The sequence below is a fragment of the Notolepis coatsorum genome (assembly GCF_963971535.1).
Source record: "Notolepis coatsorum genome assembly, chromosome: 7".
Taxonomy (NCBI): domain Eukaryota; kingdom Metazoa; phylum Chordata; class Actinopteri; order Aulopiformes; family Paralepididae; genus Notolepis; species Notolepis coatsorum.
In genome coordinates, this window is record NC_140171.1 from 43,195,104 (window position 1) to 43,212,635 (window position 17,532).

Sequence of the window (17,532 nt, forward strand, 5' to 3'; positions counted from 1 at the left end):
ATCAGACGTCGTTATTGGATACTGCAAGGGAGAGAAGCAGTGCAGCGCTTCCACCGAACCTGTCTAGACTGTCGTAAGTGGCGAGCGCAGCCCAGTATACCCCGGATGGCTGACCTACCTCCCTGTCGCCTCCGACTCGGCGACAAGCCTTTTCACTCCACCGGTATGGACTGTTTCGGCCCGCTGTATATAAAGAAAGGAAGAGGAACCGAGAAGCGGTGGGGTATTGTATTCAAATGCATGACCACCCGAGCGATGCATATAGAACTCCTTCCAACCATGAGCACAGACTCATTCCTTATGGCCTTCCGAAGATTCACATCGCGGAAAGGCAAACCGTCTATACTATTGTCTGATCACGGGACAAACTTCAAAGGCGGAGAAAGAGAGCTGAGAGAGAGCTTCCAAGCTATGGGCCCAGAACTTAAGACCCACCTCGCTCCATCCCAGATTGACTTCCAGTTTAATCCCCCGAACGCACCTCACTTCGGTGGAACTTGGGAACGAGAAGTACGTTCAATAAAGACAGCCCTGTACGCCATGCTTGGGGCCCAGACCGTGGCGGAAGAAGTCCTAATGACAGTCCTCACGGAGATCGAGGGAGTATTGAACTCAAAGCCCCTCGGTTACGTCTCAAGTGATGTAGCAGATGTCGACCCAGTCACCCCCAACACACTCTTGATGGGGCGGCTGGACCCCGCGCTACCACAGACAATGTACAGGCCTGAAGAAGCGAACGGCCGAAGAATGTGGAGGTACAGTCAAGTATTGGCTGACAAGTTTTGGAACAGCTTCCTACTCCACTATCTACCGTCTCTACAGACCCGCCAGAAATGGGTGAAAGAGAGAGACAATTTGACAGAAGGGACAGTCGTCATGATTATCGACCAGTCACTACCCCGAGCTATGTGGCCGGCTGGCCGCGTAAGCAAAGTGATCACCGGTGCCGACGGAAAGGTCCGAGCAGCCGAAGTGCTCGTCCAGGGACGGATCTACACCGACCCGTGGCGAGGCTAATAGAACTGCCAAGGCTCCCCGATACTATCGATGACGACCATGACCCCATGACTTTGTGAACTGCCCGACCCCTCACAACAGACATTGAGTAGTGGACAGTGAGGTTAATCTGTCTCTGCTTAGCTAATTAGGTGGGACTAATTAGGAGGCGGCTGTTACAAAGGATCAGATTAAACCGAATATATATATTTATTGATTGATATATATTGCATAATATTTGTATATCGTTTGATATCCCTTGTATATTCCTTGTACATATACACGGAATATCCCTTTAGCCTAGTACAGACCATAATATTTCATTCTCCTATTGGACAGCGGTCCACAGGCGCCAAGGCCATGCCTCCAGAGTCAGGTTCAAAGCCACCGTCAAGACATGTCTGTACATGCCCGGCCTTGCCCAAGAATACGAGACAGAAATGAGGTTGGCACTAGATTGTTCGCCGTGCATATAAATATGGCGCAGGTGAATACAGAAGCACTTAGAGAAACTTAGTGTTGTTACCCAATAAGTTGAAGCCTCACCCACGATACTCCGTGCGGTGAAGTATGGCCTGTTTGGCCCCAAATAAGAGCATTGAGACCGCGTGCGAATTAATAACTGAATTGTCAGAGTTTGGCGCTATACCGTCGAGTGCGACATATTTCTATTAAGTCAGTAATAGTCTATTTGTGTATAGTGTATCGTGCGGCTAAAGTTCTACAGTGACCAGCATCACCAACGCTTCCTCGTATCAGCTAGAGAGCTTATCCAGGCTGGGCTGCTTTCATGGCGCTTTCACCCGAGGAGCCCTAGACGAGAACCGTGTGGACATGTACACTGGATTAATCTACCCAACGACTACATAGCCCTTTGCGGCTGGATTATATTTGCTTTTGGTCCTGTGATTAATGGAGCGGAGAATCGCCGACGCCTACACGTGTGTGGGATTTACCCTGTGAGGAGCCACGTCGAGCCTGCGCCTCAGAGAGTCTGAGGCAGGCTAGCTTTCTTCCCTGTGGATCTACAGGCTACGGAGAACAGCTGTATTCGTCTGTGGATCAAGATCTTATTGCACCGTCTCCCGTACTCGGAGTCTCCTTATCATCGTTGACCCAGGCTCTACTACCGACAGATCCTCTACCCCTGCTGGCTTACAACCGGGGGGACCCTTCCAGTATCTCCCGCTATATATTACTAGTGTACCATAGATATAATTCCCTAAGATTCAGGTTGTATAATTACCTCCTGCGTAACCAGAGAATGGACATTCATTATTGATTTGCCTACGCACATTCCTTTGCCTTATAAGCGCATCCAAAGTAAAATAGAGAAGTATATTATGTACCTTTTGCTGCAATAAATACTTAATTACAACTTTGTGTGGAACCGATTCATTGTGGGAAGTGTTCATCATATTTATATATCATGTACTGTATGGCCAGTAATTAAAGTACATAAGACGGTAGTGGTTTAATGATACCATACTTATCAATACAGTCAGGGAATTGTACCCCTCAGTTACACCTACCAAACTTGAGCTGTCAGTATAGCACACAGTTATATAGCGTACTTGCATCGCGTCCCGCTCTTAAGCCATACCGAGATATACCTCATCTCATGTACCTATTGTACTCCATCAACGAAAAAACCAAATACACCCCTCACCTGCCAGGCCCCGCCCCTAGTGGCGTGCTACTTAGTACTGGGCATGGCCACCACTCACTCTTCCTCTAATTTCGTTTCCATCATAGCGGATGCAAGTCGCCCTATGCAACTAGCTGTTCGAAAAGTTTAGATAATATTGAGTGCTTACCGAAGATTTGCCTACCCCTGAAATCTTTGCGGCATGTTCTGGCGGTTCTGCGACTCTGCAGCGGGATGCATTTTCGATGCATCTCAGCGTCGAGTTCGGTAGTTTCCTTGTCTTGTTGACAGCAGACAGGGGACAGCGTGTGAGGTGTAGCTATCGAGCTACCTCGCACAAGGTAGGACTTACGCCACTAGGCATTATCGCTGGTGTTAGTAAATGCTGCTTGTTGTGAGTTGTATTTTGCGCCAGGGGCAGGATGTTTGGGTAAACGTCCCTCTAAGAGGTGGACGTTTCCCAGGCTGTCCTGGAGCGCGCTGCTAATACTAAAATGCTATAAATGCTGGGTCAATGTTCTACTGTTCCCCGCTGTGGGATGTCACTAGGCATGACAAATGCTGGCGTTTGTGATGTGCTCGGGTTGTCCCGAGAGACAACCGAGTGTGTATTGGCGCAAGCGGCGGGATATCTGGGTAAACGTTGTTGTTTTCCCCGTTATCCTGAAGCGCGCGGCTAACGCTATGCTATTTTTGGGCTACTGTTTCTATTCTGTCTCTCTGCTACGGGAATGTCTGTCTATACTACAGTTTTTCCCTCCTCCCAACCATTCATGCTGACGGTCAATCGGTGTCTACTGGGGGAATAGTGCGGGGGGGGGGCTTTGTTTACCTTCTTGGGTAAATGAGCTGAGGTCTAGGGCTGGTGTGCTGTTGTGAATATTATGAATGAATGCGGGACTGGTTCTCTCTGGTCCACCTCCCCTTAACGTCGTGTGCATGGGTTTGCCCATTCTACAGTATGTTCGTGGTGTTAGTTCATTTATTCATTAACCCCTTCATGGTGCACACCACAGTGGAGGTTGCTGTTTGCAACCACCACTGGTGTTCCGTGTTTGCATCAGTCCTTTGCTTTTGTCATGTTGAAACAGTGCCCCGCCCGGCCGACGCCTTGAGGTGGGTTGGCCCGGCGAGTGGCTGGTGGGCTGCTAAAGCCTGTACCGCCACGGTATGGAATTGGCAGCGATTAGTAACTGTGTTCGAATTGCTGTTTTTTCTATAAAGAAAATTGTGTCTGGTGGCGGGGCCTTGAGGGCCAGCCGACGTCGACACATCGCGCGAGGTTGTTGACGTTATTAGTTTTGACCTGGCTGCAAGCTATAACCGCTCAGGGCTCCCCTCTCCGCAGGGGATTTTTGTCTTCCGCTGCAGCGCGGGCGGTATTGTCCTAGGCCCCACACCGCCTCACACCGCGCAGCCAGAAGAAGAGAGAGCACGGCCTCGTCAGCGGTGATGACGAGGCCCTCGACAGGCGGCCATGTTTTCCCCCGCCAGAGGTATCCTGGGCGTTGAATCGACAGGTGTCCACAAGGCCGACAGCCTTGGCGGCCGAGGGATCGGCCATGTTGGATGGGCTCGGTTTGGAATATACAAGCCGTCGCCGTCCTGCCGCGAGCAGCCAGCTCTCCGATCACTCCCTCCCCCAACACCAGCGGAAAAAGGGGGCTCTGATTGTTTCCTTTGGCTGCAGGCCGCGTGCCTTCGTTGAAGCGCGTGCGGCCCCACTTTTCGCTTCTCATGGGGACAGGGGCTGACACCCAGTTGATGGCTGAGCCTGGGTCTGTCCGTGAGAGTGTTGTGCTGTCAAGCGGCTCCCACACCATAAGCTGTGTTGGTTGAGCCTGGTGTTATGTCTGTCAACTATAAGTGTTGTCAGCAGGGGGGCTCGAAACCTTTTTGAGGCACACAGTGCAGGCTTCCCCGACCTCGCCTTCGCCAGGCCAGGTATCATGTTGGTGCCTCCCACTCCTGCGAGATCGGCAGTGGTCTGAAAAGAAAAGGTGCGCGTGATTTAGGTGGTAGTAATATCACTGCAGGGCTACGGTGTGTAGGAACCCATGGGGTCCTCACGCCTTGCATGTCCGGCTGCAGAACAACTCCTCAGCATGTTCTGGAGGGGTGTTCAGTGGGGGGGCTTTTGTCACCTAGATTGATGTCAGCTTCCCCCGTATCAAACCGGCCCTTTCTGTCGGGGTGCGATTGCCTCGTGGGTAGTGTCAGGTTCCGACCCGACTCCACGGAACACTCTGCTCGCAAGGGTCCAGGGTTGGCTACGCACAGCGGGTGGGACCGGGCCGACTATCTACAGTTCCTGGCGGACCTGCGCCACATGGCGGCGGGTGTGTTGGGAGTGTCATCACATATGACTACGGCAGTACCATATGTCGAGGTGGATGGAGAGAACGCTGAGGTGGGGACTTGTATTTACACAACCCCACCCGTTTTCGGGTTTGGTACAGACCCTATTGTCAGGGTCACCAGCAGTGACAGCTCTGGTCAACGAGATCCAATCTCTGTGGACGAAGCAAGCCATCGTCGTGGCGTTTTCCTCCCGGTGTTCTCTGGTGCCTGAGAAATCGGGAGGGGGGGGTGTCAGACCCATGCTGGACCTGTCCCATGGGAAGGTTCAGCATTTTTTGGATCGTCTCCTACCTGTTGAACACTGTCAGGTGGGGGTCTGGTTCTCCTCCATAGACCTGTAGGATGCGTATTCGCATCTCCGATCTTCCATCCTAGGGCTTACCTACGCTTCCTTTGCAGGGTTAGCATATGAGTACCAGAGGCTGCCGTTCGGTTTTCTCTGGCTCTCTGCATCTTCACCAAGTGTGTGGAGGCCGCACTGGGGCCTCTGCGTCGTCAGGGGTTACGAAGTGTATTCTGCCCTGACGACGTTCTGGTCTTTGGCGGTCAAGGTGGATCGTCGGGTCTCGTACCAGGCAGGTTCCTGCCAGCCTGGGGTTTGCTGTACACTGGAAGTAGAGTACTCCTCTTCCCAGTCAACGGTTGGAGTGCTATGGGCATCCCTCTCGGAGCGTGTTGTCGACACGCTCTGGAGGTTCCGTCCTAGGGCGGTTACAGCGCTGTCCGTGATACGCCTGCTCGGTATGATGGCATCTGCTCATTCCGTGGTCCCTCTTGGCCTCCTCTTCACCCCAGGAGGGGGTTACGGAGGTGGGTTTTCCAGTATGGAAATAGACCCGGTGAGAGGCAAGTGGAAGCGGCTAAGGTTCCCGTGTCAGTACTGGGGGACCTTGCCCTGGGGGGTTTCCTCACCAGGGGGGTCCCCATGGGCAGTAGGCTGTCACACGTCACGTTTTTCACCGCTGGAGACGCGTCGGGCCAACGCAGTAGGGGGCAGCTGGCAAACCATGCTGCCCGGTCTGCGCTACGTTCAATGTGTTGGTATTGAAAGCGGTCCTTCTGGTCCTCAAACAGTGTTGATCAGGACGGACAATACGACGTCAGTGTCGTATATCGACAGACAGGGAGGAGTACGCTCCCCCCGTCTGCACCGGGCGGCGGGCGGCTGGCTATGGGCGTCCTCCATCTGCGCGGCCTGAGGGCTCCTCACATCCCCGGCAGGGTGAATGTGGGTACAGGTGTAATGTCGCGGGGCGGTCCTCATCCTGACGGGTGGGGATTACGTCTGGACATAGCCAGGCAGGTCTGGGACCGATGCCGTGCCGCCTGGGATTCTTTCCCCATACATCTGTTAGGTCAGTTGTTGGGACGGGTATGTTGAGGAGCGCAGGTCCTTGATCCTGATTGCGCCAGACCGGGGTGCAGCTGTGTGGTTCCCGGTCCTGATCCAGCTACTGGTAGCTCCGCCATGGCCTATTCCTTGGTCAGCGAAGGCCCTCACTCAAGCACACGGGTCGCTGTTCAGCACCCGGTGTTGTGCCAACGTCTGATGGTTTGGCTGGTGAGAGGGTAAGTCTGGAGAGGATGGACCCTTCTGTGGTTGATACCATCCGGAATGCGCATGCTCCCTCCACAGTCGCGCTTACGCGGGCAGATGGCGTATGTTCCAAGAGTGGTGTAAGGCGGGGGGCAGGGACCGGTGTCCTGCCCCCTGGATACTGTCCTTGTTACCTCCAGTCTCTCCTTGATAGACTGTCGGCTTCGACGGTGAGGGTATATGCAGCAGCTATATCCTCTTATCATGTGGGATTTGAGGGTGATGTTTTGTTCAGCTACCCTCTTGTGAAGCGTTTCCTGCTTGGCGCCCGACGCGTTAAGCCGGTAAAACGCTCTTTGGCTCCGAGTTGGGATCTTCAATTGGTCCTCGGTCGGTTGTCCTTGGCTCCGTTTGAGCCTCTTGAGCAAGCGCCGTTGGAACAGCTGTCGTTCAAGACCGCGTTCTTGCTGGCCGTCACCTCCGCTGAACGCGTGGGTGTGCTTTGTGCTCTCTCGGTACGACCAGAGTGCCTGTCTTTCGTTCTGATTGCGGTGCCACTCTGCGGCCTAATCCTGCCTTCGTGCCTAAAAATATCCGGAGTTCCTTCCGCTCCAGGGATATTGTGGTTCAGGCGTTTCATCCACCTCCTCACGCTAGTGAGTTGGAGGCGGGCCTTCACCTGTCATGTCCGGTCTGTGCTTGGGGATTTACCTCAGCCGTACTCAGGGCCTCAGGGCTACCGATCAGATTTTTGTCTGTTACGGTGGTTCTCGTGCCGGTAAGGCACTATCGAAACAGCGCCTGTCCCATTGGTTGTGCGAGGGCATTGCCCTCTGCTACACGTTGGCCGGGCTGGATCCCCCTGGGGGCGTCAGGGCGCACTCCACTCGTGGGGTGGCGGCCTCTGCCGCTCTGCTGGGTGGGGCCTCGGTGGAGGACATCTGTGCTGCAGCTTCATGGTCCTCCCCGGGTCCCTTCGTAAGGTTTTACCTCATGGACATGACCGGGGGTTCTGTCTCCCAGGCGGTTCTGAGGTCTGTGGCCTCTCCTGCTTCCCGTCCTTTGGTGGGGTAGCAGGGGTGTGTGGGTATGGGCCACAGTGTGTTGTGTCACACGTGGTTCCGCCTGTGCTGTGTGTTCAAGGGGTTCTAGTTCCCTCTTGTTCGCACTCGGGTGGAGTTGACTGTGCCCCCTCTTCATTAGGAAGGATGGGGTGACGGGACTCCCCTTCCCCCTTGATGTGGGCTTACGGGTCCTCAGGGGGTGCATCTGTCGGGCCTCGCGTCCGCTCTACCCCATATCTCGGTATGGCTTAAGAGCGGGACGTGATGCAAGTACGCTATATAACGAGTTATAGTACTGGCTAAGGGTCCCGCTCTTAGCGTGCCCTGAGTTCCCTTGGGGAAACTTTTCTTTGGAAACGATTTTTTCCGAGGAAGAGTGAGTGGTGGCCATGCCCAGTACTAAGTAGCATGCCACTAGGGGCGGGCCTGGCAGGTGAGGGGTGTATTTGTTTTTTTCGTTGATGGAGTACAATAGGTACATGAGATGAGGTATATCTCGGTATGGCTTAAGAGCGGGACGCTTAGCCAGTACTCATATAACTAGGTTATATACATAACCTGTCGATAATCACACACAAAAAAGGTCCTCATAATGCTGGCTGGCAGGCTGGCTGGAAGTGGAGAGGAGAGCCCACATGAGCCAGGGGAAGCCCGCCCTTAAAGGAAAACTCCAACATTTTGGGAAATGAGCTTATTTAACATCTTCCCTGGAGTTAGACATGCATTAGGCTTAGGGAACGCCCGCACCTTTAGCGTAGCTTAGCTTCATCACTGGAAATGGGTCAGACCTTTACCCTGAAGTTCCTTACAGTCCCCTACAAGGCCTACAGTCACGAAATACACTCCAAATACAACTCCAAAACGTTCCTGTAAACATGTTGTAACTTGTGACCTGTGTATTTACCACGTGGAGAAATAAAAAATTATTGAATTCGACATTTACATTTTCTAAGCAAATATACTCGGAACAATTTTTTGCCGAACTACTCCTCTCTGGGCTCAGTGATTTCACGTCACCAGTGCTACTTTCTAACGTGAGAGCAGTGTTTGTTTACATTTTCATTTCATTCAAAGGATCTGAACCGATTGAAGTTTATGGATACCATGACTGTGGTAAGTTTTAAGGGGCTAGCGTTACACAATAAATGAGTTATAATAATACCACAAGTGTGGATTCACTCGCCCAAACCCTGTAGCCGTGCATCGCAGTCATGAAAGGGGCTAACTAGGTCGATAGTCCAGCAACGTTGTGACTGTCCTATTCATCAATCTCACAATATTCGCTAACGTTAGACAGATGGAATACAGCCTTCCATCTAAAAACATAAAGGAAAACTTACCACAGTCATGGTATCCATAAACTTCAATCGGTTCGGATCCTTTGAATGAAATGAAAATGTAAACAAATACTGCCCTCACGTTAGAAAGTAGCACTGGTGATTTTTACAGGAATGTTTTGGAGTTGTATTTGGAGTGTATTTCGTGACTGTAGGGGGACTGTAGGGAACTTCAGGGTAAAGGTCTCACCCACTTCCAGTGATGAAGCTAAGCTACGCTAACGGTGCGGGCGTTCCCTAAGCCTAATGCATGCATGTCTAACTCCAGGGAAGATGTTAAATAAGCAAATTTCCCAAAATGTTGGAGTTTTCCTTTAACCCACAGGCCTGGAGGCTGGAACCAATCAGCTCCCTGGAATCTGACACACTCACACAGTCCAATCATTCACTCAACCAATCACCAAGAGAGAAGGCTTCTACCTTTGGTGTCACATAATATCTAGTGCTGTCAGGCAATTAAAAAAAATGATCTAATTCATTAAAGGATTTGTAATTAATCGCATTTTAATCGCATAACCAAAAAACGGCGTTGCAATCTGATGAAACATGGTGGAGAAATGTACATTATAAAAAAAGTGTACTTACAGTAGATTTCATTCACGGTTCGTGAATCACGCCTGATGATACTAAATCCAGATTGAACTCTGCCATTGGAAAGGGGAGATTTGGCCCGATCCATAGATGTGCGACTTGGCCATAATAAGGTAATTTATAGGCCTAATATTCTATATTCTATAATCATATTTCAAATTGCATGTGTCCGGATGGCAGAATTCAGTACTGTATCTACAAAACCTTCTGTTTAATCATCTTCCCTTTATTAATTTGCTTAGATAATGTAATTGATATTCTTATTTGGTTCATTACAATTTACTCAAGCCTAGTAACAGACACAGTATTTCTGACACTGGGAATACATTCCCTGAGATCCATAGATGCCCCTAGAATCAGATACCAAGAACATGCAAATGGACCATTTAAAAAAAAGTCTGTAAATGTTTATTCTACGTTCTTATGGAATGAATGAGATATATAAAAATATATTTTTTTTTAATAGATTTTGCGCAAATTTTCATAACGCGATAATTTGCTGTGTAATTAATTAATCTAATTAACGTGATAAACTGACAGCCCGAATAATATCATAACGTTTACCTCTATTCTTCTGCTCACAGGTATGGGCAGTGCTCCAGTTTGATTTTCAATGTGACGTTTGAAGACAGCACTATGTTGATTGGTGAGTACTGAAGCAAGAAACAATGTGAATACTTTAAAGTAGGGCTGTCAATCCATTAAAATATTTAATCGCGATGAATCGCTTGATTGTCCATAGTTAACTGTGATTAATCACATATTAATTGTGAAATTTGTATCTGTTCAAAATGTACCTTAACTCATTCAGCGCCAGCTATTGGTCGGGGCCCGCTGTAACTAGGCTGTGCTTTAAACGATAGGAGTGCGTCACCTTGTTTGTAGAGCTATAACGATAGGTTATGTATATAACCTAGTTATATGAGTACTGGCTGAGCGTCCTGCTCTTCGCCATCGAGATATACCTCTTCAGTACCTAGTGTACTCCATCAACGAATAAAAAACAATACACCCAGCACCTGCCAGGCCCCGCCCTAGTGCTACGTACTATATAGCACTAGGCGTGGTCACCACTCGCTCTTCCTCGGAAAAATGTTTCCCAAGAAAAGTTTCCCCAAGGGACCTCAGGGCAAGCTAAGAGCAGGACGCTCAGCCAGTACTCATATATCGTTATATTAGTCGTACTGGCGAATCGCGTCCTGCTCTTCGCCATCGAGATATGGGGACAGAGCAGACGCGAGAACCAACAAATGCAGCCCCTGAGGGCCCTAAAGCCCACATCAGAGGGGAGGGGAGTCCCGTCATCCCATCCTTCCTAATGAAGAGGGTGCGGCAGTCAACTCCACCCGAGTGCGAACAAGAGGGAACTAGAACCTCTCAAACGCACAGCACAGGCGGAACCACATGTGACACAACACATTGTGGCCCACACCCACACACTCCTGCTACCCCACCAAAGGACGGGAAGCAGGAGAGGTCACAGACCTCAGAACCGCCTGGGAAACAGAACCCCCGGTCATGTCCATGAGGTAAAACCTTACGAAGGGACCCGGTGAGGACCATGAAGCCGCAGCACAGATGTCCTCCACCGAGGCCCCACCCAGTAGAGTGGCAGAGGCCGCCACCCCACGAGTGGAGTGCGCCCTGACGCCCCCAGGGGGAGCCAGCCCGGCCAACGTGTAGCAAAGGGCAATGCCCTCGCACAACCAATGGGACAGGCGCTGTTTCGACAGTGCCTTACCAGCACGAGAGCCACCGTAACAGACAAAGAGCTGATCGGTAGCCCTGAGGCCCTGAGTACGGCTGAGGTAAATCCCCAAAGCCCGGACCGGACATGACAGGTGAAGGCCCGCCTCCAACTCACTAGCGTGAGGAGGCGCCTGAACCATAATATCCCTGGAGCGGAAAGAACTCCGGATATTTTTTGGCACGAAGGCAGGATTAGGCCGCAGAGTGGCACCGCTATCGCAACGAAAAGACAGGCACTCTGGCCGTACCGAGAGAGCACAAAGCTCACCCACGCGTTTAGCGGAGGTGACGGCCAGCAAGAACGCGGTCTTGAACGACAGCTGTTCCAACGGCGCTTGCTCAAGAGGCTCAAACGGGGCCAAGGACAACCGACCGAGGACCAATTGAAGATCCCAGCTCGGAGCCAAAGAGCGTTTCACCGGCTTAATGCGTCGAGCGCCAAGCAGGAAACGCCTCACAAGAGGGTGGCTGAACAAAACAACACCCTCAAATCCCACATGATAAGAGGATATAGCTGCTGCATATACCCTCACCGTCGAGGCCGACAGTCTATCAAGGAGAGACTGAAGGTAAATAAGGACAGCATCCAGGGGGCAGGACACCGGGTCCCTGCCCCCCGCCTTACACCACTCTTGGAACATACGCCACCTACCCGCGTAAAGCGCAACAGTGGAGGGAGCATGCACATTCCGGATGGTGTCAATCACCGAAGGGTCCATCCTCTCCAGACTTACCCTCTCACCAGCCAAACCATAAGAGGTTGGCGTATCACCGGGGGCTGAAACAGCGACCCGTGTGCTTGAGAGAGGGCCCTTGCCGACCAAGGAACAGGCCACGGCGGGGCTACCAGTAGCTGGATCAGGACCGGGAACCACACCGCTGTGCCCCGGTCCGGCGCAACCAGGATCACGGTCCTGCGCTCCCTCCGTATCCGCTCCAACAACTGACTCAACAGATGTATAGGGGGAAAGGCGTACAGAAGGCCGGGCGGCCATGGATACATTGAGAAGGCATCCACCCCCAAGGGGGGATGGTCTTCCCGACTGACCGAGAACCACAAGGGGCACTTGTGAGATTGTCTGCTCGCAAACAGATCCACTGAAGCTTCCCCGAAGCGATCCCAGATCTGCCTGACTACGTCTTGGCGCAGTTCCCACTCGCCGGGACGAGGACCGCCCCGAGACATCATATCCGCGCCCACATTCTCCTTGCCAGGGATGTGGAGCGCCGTCAGACTGCGCAGCCTGAGAGCTGCCCATAGCCAGAGTTCGACCGCCGCCCGGTGCAGGCGGGTGGATCGTGTTCCACCCTGCCTGTTGATATACGCCGCTGCCGTCATACTGTCCGTTCTGACCAGAACGTGCTCGCCTACCACCAGGTGGGCGAACCGTCTGAGGACCAGGAGGACCGCCCTCAATTCCAACACATTGATGTGCAGGGTAGACCGGGCAGCATGGATCGTCCAGCTGCCCCGCACTGTGTTGGTCCGACACGTCCCTCCCCAACCCGTGAGGGAAGCGTCGGTGAAGACCGTGACGTGTGAACACCTGCTGCCCATGGGGACCCCATTGGTGAGGATACCAGGCCTCCTCCAATGGGCGAGATCCCCCCATATTGACAAAGGAACCGTCAACCGTTTCCATTTGTCCCTCACCGAGTCTATTCTCATACTGGAGAACCACCTCTGTATCCTCCTCATGAAGAGGAGGCCAAGAGGGACCACCACGTGAGCAGATGCCATCATACCGAGCAGGCGCATCACTTGCAGCGCCGTGACCGTCTTTCCAGGACGGAAACCCCAGAGCGCGTGGAGGATAGACACCCTCCGTTGCTCCGAGAGGGTTACAATCATGGGCCTTGACCTCAATGTCAAGCCCAAGTACTCCACCTGTTGACTGGGAAGAGGCGTACTCTTCTTCCAGTTCACAGCAAAACCCAGCTTGGTGAGGAATTCCACCACCAGCCTGGTATGAGACCTGGCGACCTCCTCCGACCGGCTGAGGAGCAGAATGTCGTCGAGATAGAATAGAATTCGTATTGACCTGATGACGTAGAGGCTCCAGCGCAGTCTCTACGCACTTGGTGAATGTGCGGGGAGCCAGAGAATAGCCGAACGGCAACCTCTGGTATTCGTACGCTACGCCCTGAAACAGGAACCGTAGGAACTTCCTGTGAGGAGGGAAAATCGGGATGTGAAAATACGCATCCTTCAGGTCTATGGAGGTGAACCAGTCTCCCACTCTGACAGAAAGTAGCAGGTGTTTGACGGTCAACATTCTGAATGGTCTCGCCACAATCAGACGATTGAACGTGGACAGATCCAGTATAGGTCTGACCCCTCCCGTTTTTTTGGGCACCAGAAAATAACGGGAGTAGATGCCTGACATCGCGTCCTCTCTCGGGACCACGACTACGGCCTGCTTCGCCAACAGAGATTGGATCTCGTCGGCCAGAGCTGTCACTGTTGCTGACCTTGACAATAGGGTCTGCACCAAACCTGAGAACGGAGGGTGGGGTCGTGCGAACTGCAAAACAAGCCCCAGCCTCAACATTCTCTCCATCCACCCCACCAAACGGCATTCTTGTCGCCATATGTGATAATAATCCCAGAGCGCACCCGCCGTCAACTGACGCTGGGCCGCAAGGAACAGCAGATAGGTGGCCCGGTCCCTCCCGCTGTGCGTAGCCTCTGAACCCGCCAAAGCGGACAGGGCGGTCGCACCCAAGGGGGGACCCCGACAGAAAGGGCCGGTTTGATACGGGAGAAGCTGCCATCAAACTGGTTGACACACACTCCCCCCTGAACACCCCTCTAGAGCATGCTGAGGAGTTGTTTCGCAGCTAGACATGCAAGGTGTGAGGACCCCATGGGTTCCTACACACCGTAGCCCTGCAGTGATATTGCTACCACCCAAATCATGCGCGCCTCTTCTTTGCAGACCACTGCCGATCTCACAGGAGTGGGAGGCATCAACGTGATACCCCGCCTGGCGAAGGCGAGGTCAGGGTAACCCGTGCTGAGCATTCATACGAAGAGGCCTCGAGTCCCCCTGCTGACCACTGTAAATAGTGGCAGCCGTAACACCAGGCTCACCAATCACACAACGTGTGGCGCGGGAGCCACGTGACAGCACAACATTCTCACGGACAGACCCAGGCTCAGCCATCAACTGGGTGTCAGCCCCTGTCCTCATGAGAAGCGAAATGTGGGGCCGCATGCGCTTCAAAGAAGGTTCGCGGCCCGCAGCCAAAGGAAAACGATCAGAGCCCCTCTTCCGCTGGTGACAGGGGAGAGGAGTGATCGGGGAGCGGGCTGTTCGCGGCAGAATGACTACGGCTTGTAACTTCCAAGCCGAGTACATCCAACATGGCCGATCCCTCGGCCGCCAAGGCTGTCGGCCTTGTGGACCCCTGTTGACTCTCCGCCCAGGGTACCACTGGCGGGGGAAACATGGCCGCCTGTCGAGGGCCTCGCCACAGTCGCTGACGAGGCCGTGCTCCAACCTCTGGCTGCATAGCATGAGGCGGTGTGGGACCTAGATCAACAACCGCCTGCGTCTCCGCAGAACAACCAAAGAGTCCCTCTGTGGAAAAAGGAGCCGTGAGGAGAGAAAACCTTTCTTCTTCCCCAAGAGGAGATTGCTCCAACCAGAAATGCCTATTAACAAGCGTTGATAGCATCCTAATCCTCCCCGCAGTTATAGCTTGCGACTGAGTCAAGATCTCTATAACACCAAAAACATGCAAAATGTTTTCAGCATCGGCTGGTCCTGTAGCCCCACTACCGACGCTAATGTGGACAGAGAAACAGTCAGCTGAGCCACAACACTGGCCGCCGCAAAATTCCATCCTGCAGCAGTATAACTCTCATCAGTCCATACTGCCACCCGCCGGGCCGACTTGCTCTCAAGCGTCGGCTTCCGGGTGGGACACCGTTCAACCCCGCCGGGGCACAGGATCGATGCTACCCGCCCTGCACACCCGCCCTGCACCCTGTTGTCAACCCATTCACCCATAAAAAGGGTAAATAGGACTCAGCAGAACCCCCCACATTAGCTACCGACTGACCTTCATCAATGAACCGGTTAAGAGGAGGGAAAAGCGGCAACATCCCACGGCGGGGAACATTAGAACAGTGACCCAGCATTATAGCATTAGCGTTAGCATTAGTGTTAGCAGCACGCTCCAGGATCGCTTGGAAACCGCCCACTTCAGGGGAACGTTCACCAAAACATCCCGCCCCTGGCGCCGACACACAACTCGGTTGTGTAACAAAACAACCAGCATTACTAACACTAGCATTAATGCCTGATGACACAGGGCCTACCTGTGTACGAGCCAGCTCGATAGCCAAACCTCGCACACTGTCCCTCGATCTGCTGTCACAAGACGAGGAAACATCAGGATAGACCCGACGTGTCGTTGGAACATGCCGCGAAGATTCCAAGGGTAAGCAAATCTCCGGTAAGCACTCAATATTACGCAATTTCTCTAAACTTTTCATGACAACTAGTTGCATAGGGTGCACGCATCCGCTATGATGGAAACGAAAATAGAGGAAGAGCGAGTGGTGACCACGCCTAGTGCTATATAGTATGTAGCACTAGGGCGGGGCCTGGCAGGTGCTGGGTGTATTGTTTTTTATTCGTTGATGGAGTACACTAGGTACTGGAGATGAGGTATATCTCGATGGCGAAGAGCAGGACACGATTCGCCAGTACGACTAATATAACTATATTCTATATTATAGCTATGGATACAATACTATGGCCCATTTGACATCACCTATCTATCGGAAAAAGAATACATTTTTCCATCCATATGTTCCCATGTTATACCGTGGTGAATATAAGTATGGCTTTAGAGCGGTCTAGGGTCATTCATGAAATGCTGAGTTAGCCTTATACGTCAATTCCACTATAGATGTTGCCATTTCTTGCCTGTACACGCTATTATTCCGAAATCAAATCTATATCATAGGTATTATGTTCCATCATGAATGCATGAAAGGGGGGGGGGGTCGTTTCTCATTATTTGATTGTCAGTAACGGCATTCGTATTCACTAAAAATGCTTATCAGCCCGATCGGTATAAAAGCATTGCAGGATCAAGCTAAAATTGACGTCAGATCGTCCTTACCTGCAGGCATGTGCACACATAGAGCCCAAGGGGGGCTTGAGCACCTGCCTTTTTGAGCCTCATAAAAAAGTGCCCCTTAAAAAAATATATATATATATAATTTTTTTTTGCCGTTACGCATATAGACTGCCCTTCCAACTGAAAAATGTCAGGATAGAATCAAAATATTAGGTAAAGAGAGAGAGATGCCCCATATTCCATTACAGTTTGCACGGCCTCCTCAGCGTGCCTCTCCGCCGACCTATATTCTATGCATAGCGTGGGTGGTGATGATGATGATAATAGAAACCGCTGTGGCGCATACAGTTGAATGCTGGTATTACACTCATTGAGGGACACGAAGAAGTCAAGTCCGATGGGATTTGGGAATCTCAAATACAAATCGGGATTGGAATAAAAAATGCATTTATATTAAACAATACAGAATATACAGCACTTCTTGGGGTCTGTAGGGTAAGCACTTATTCCCTCCCCCCTGAACATTTCTGGAGATGTATGGGCCTTTTAAGTCAGTGATAAAAGTGTCTTTCAAGGATAAGTGAGCTCCTGCACTGATTATTATAGTTCAATATTCAATATTTGATCACCAAAACCCCCCCGCCCGAAAAGGGCCCTTAAAAATCGGGCTCGGTTAAAACACACACAGGTATAGTGCCCTTTTCAGCCTTTGAGCACCTGCCCCTCTAAAGTCCTGTGCACGTCCCTGCTTACCTGTGATTGGGAGTATTACAAAAATAATATTCCAATTGTTTTTGGATTTATGCAAATGTATGTTTATTACATAAGAACAAAGGTACTGCATTTAGCATAAAATAAATATGCTGCAAATAACCATAACATGGCAAAGCCCAGTAGGCAAAAACAGATGGCCATATTGACCTGCTAAATGTAACATTACTCAGTAATATGAGTACTTACACAGTAGTGTCCAACTTTACTCTTATAAAGGTTCACTAAAACATCCCCTGTTTTTGTAACCATTAAAACCAAATGATGGACCTCAATACATTACAACAACAGACACACTGTACAACAGGTACATTGGTAAGCTAGACTTTCCATTACTCAAAGATCATTCCCTGAATCCCTCACACATCTAAAGCAAATCAC

General features: G+C 51.5%; 1 protein-coding gene across 1 annotated transcript in view; it reads left to right on the plus strand.

Moving 5' to 3' along the window:
- LOC311232371 (uncharacterized protein) overlaps nucleotides 1-17,532 on the plus strand; it is a 76,112-nt gene that overhangs the window by 18,926 nt on the left and 39,654 nt on the right. The window contains exon 3 of the mRNA XM_084319151.1: nucleotides 10,119-10,180. Coding sequence (XP_084175277.1) covers nucleotides 10,119-10,180 — 62 coding nt within the window. The remainder of the gene's footprint in view (nucleotides 1-10,118; nucleotides 10,181-17,532) is intronic.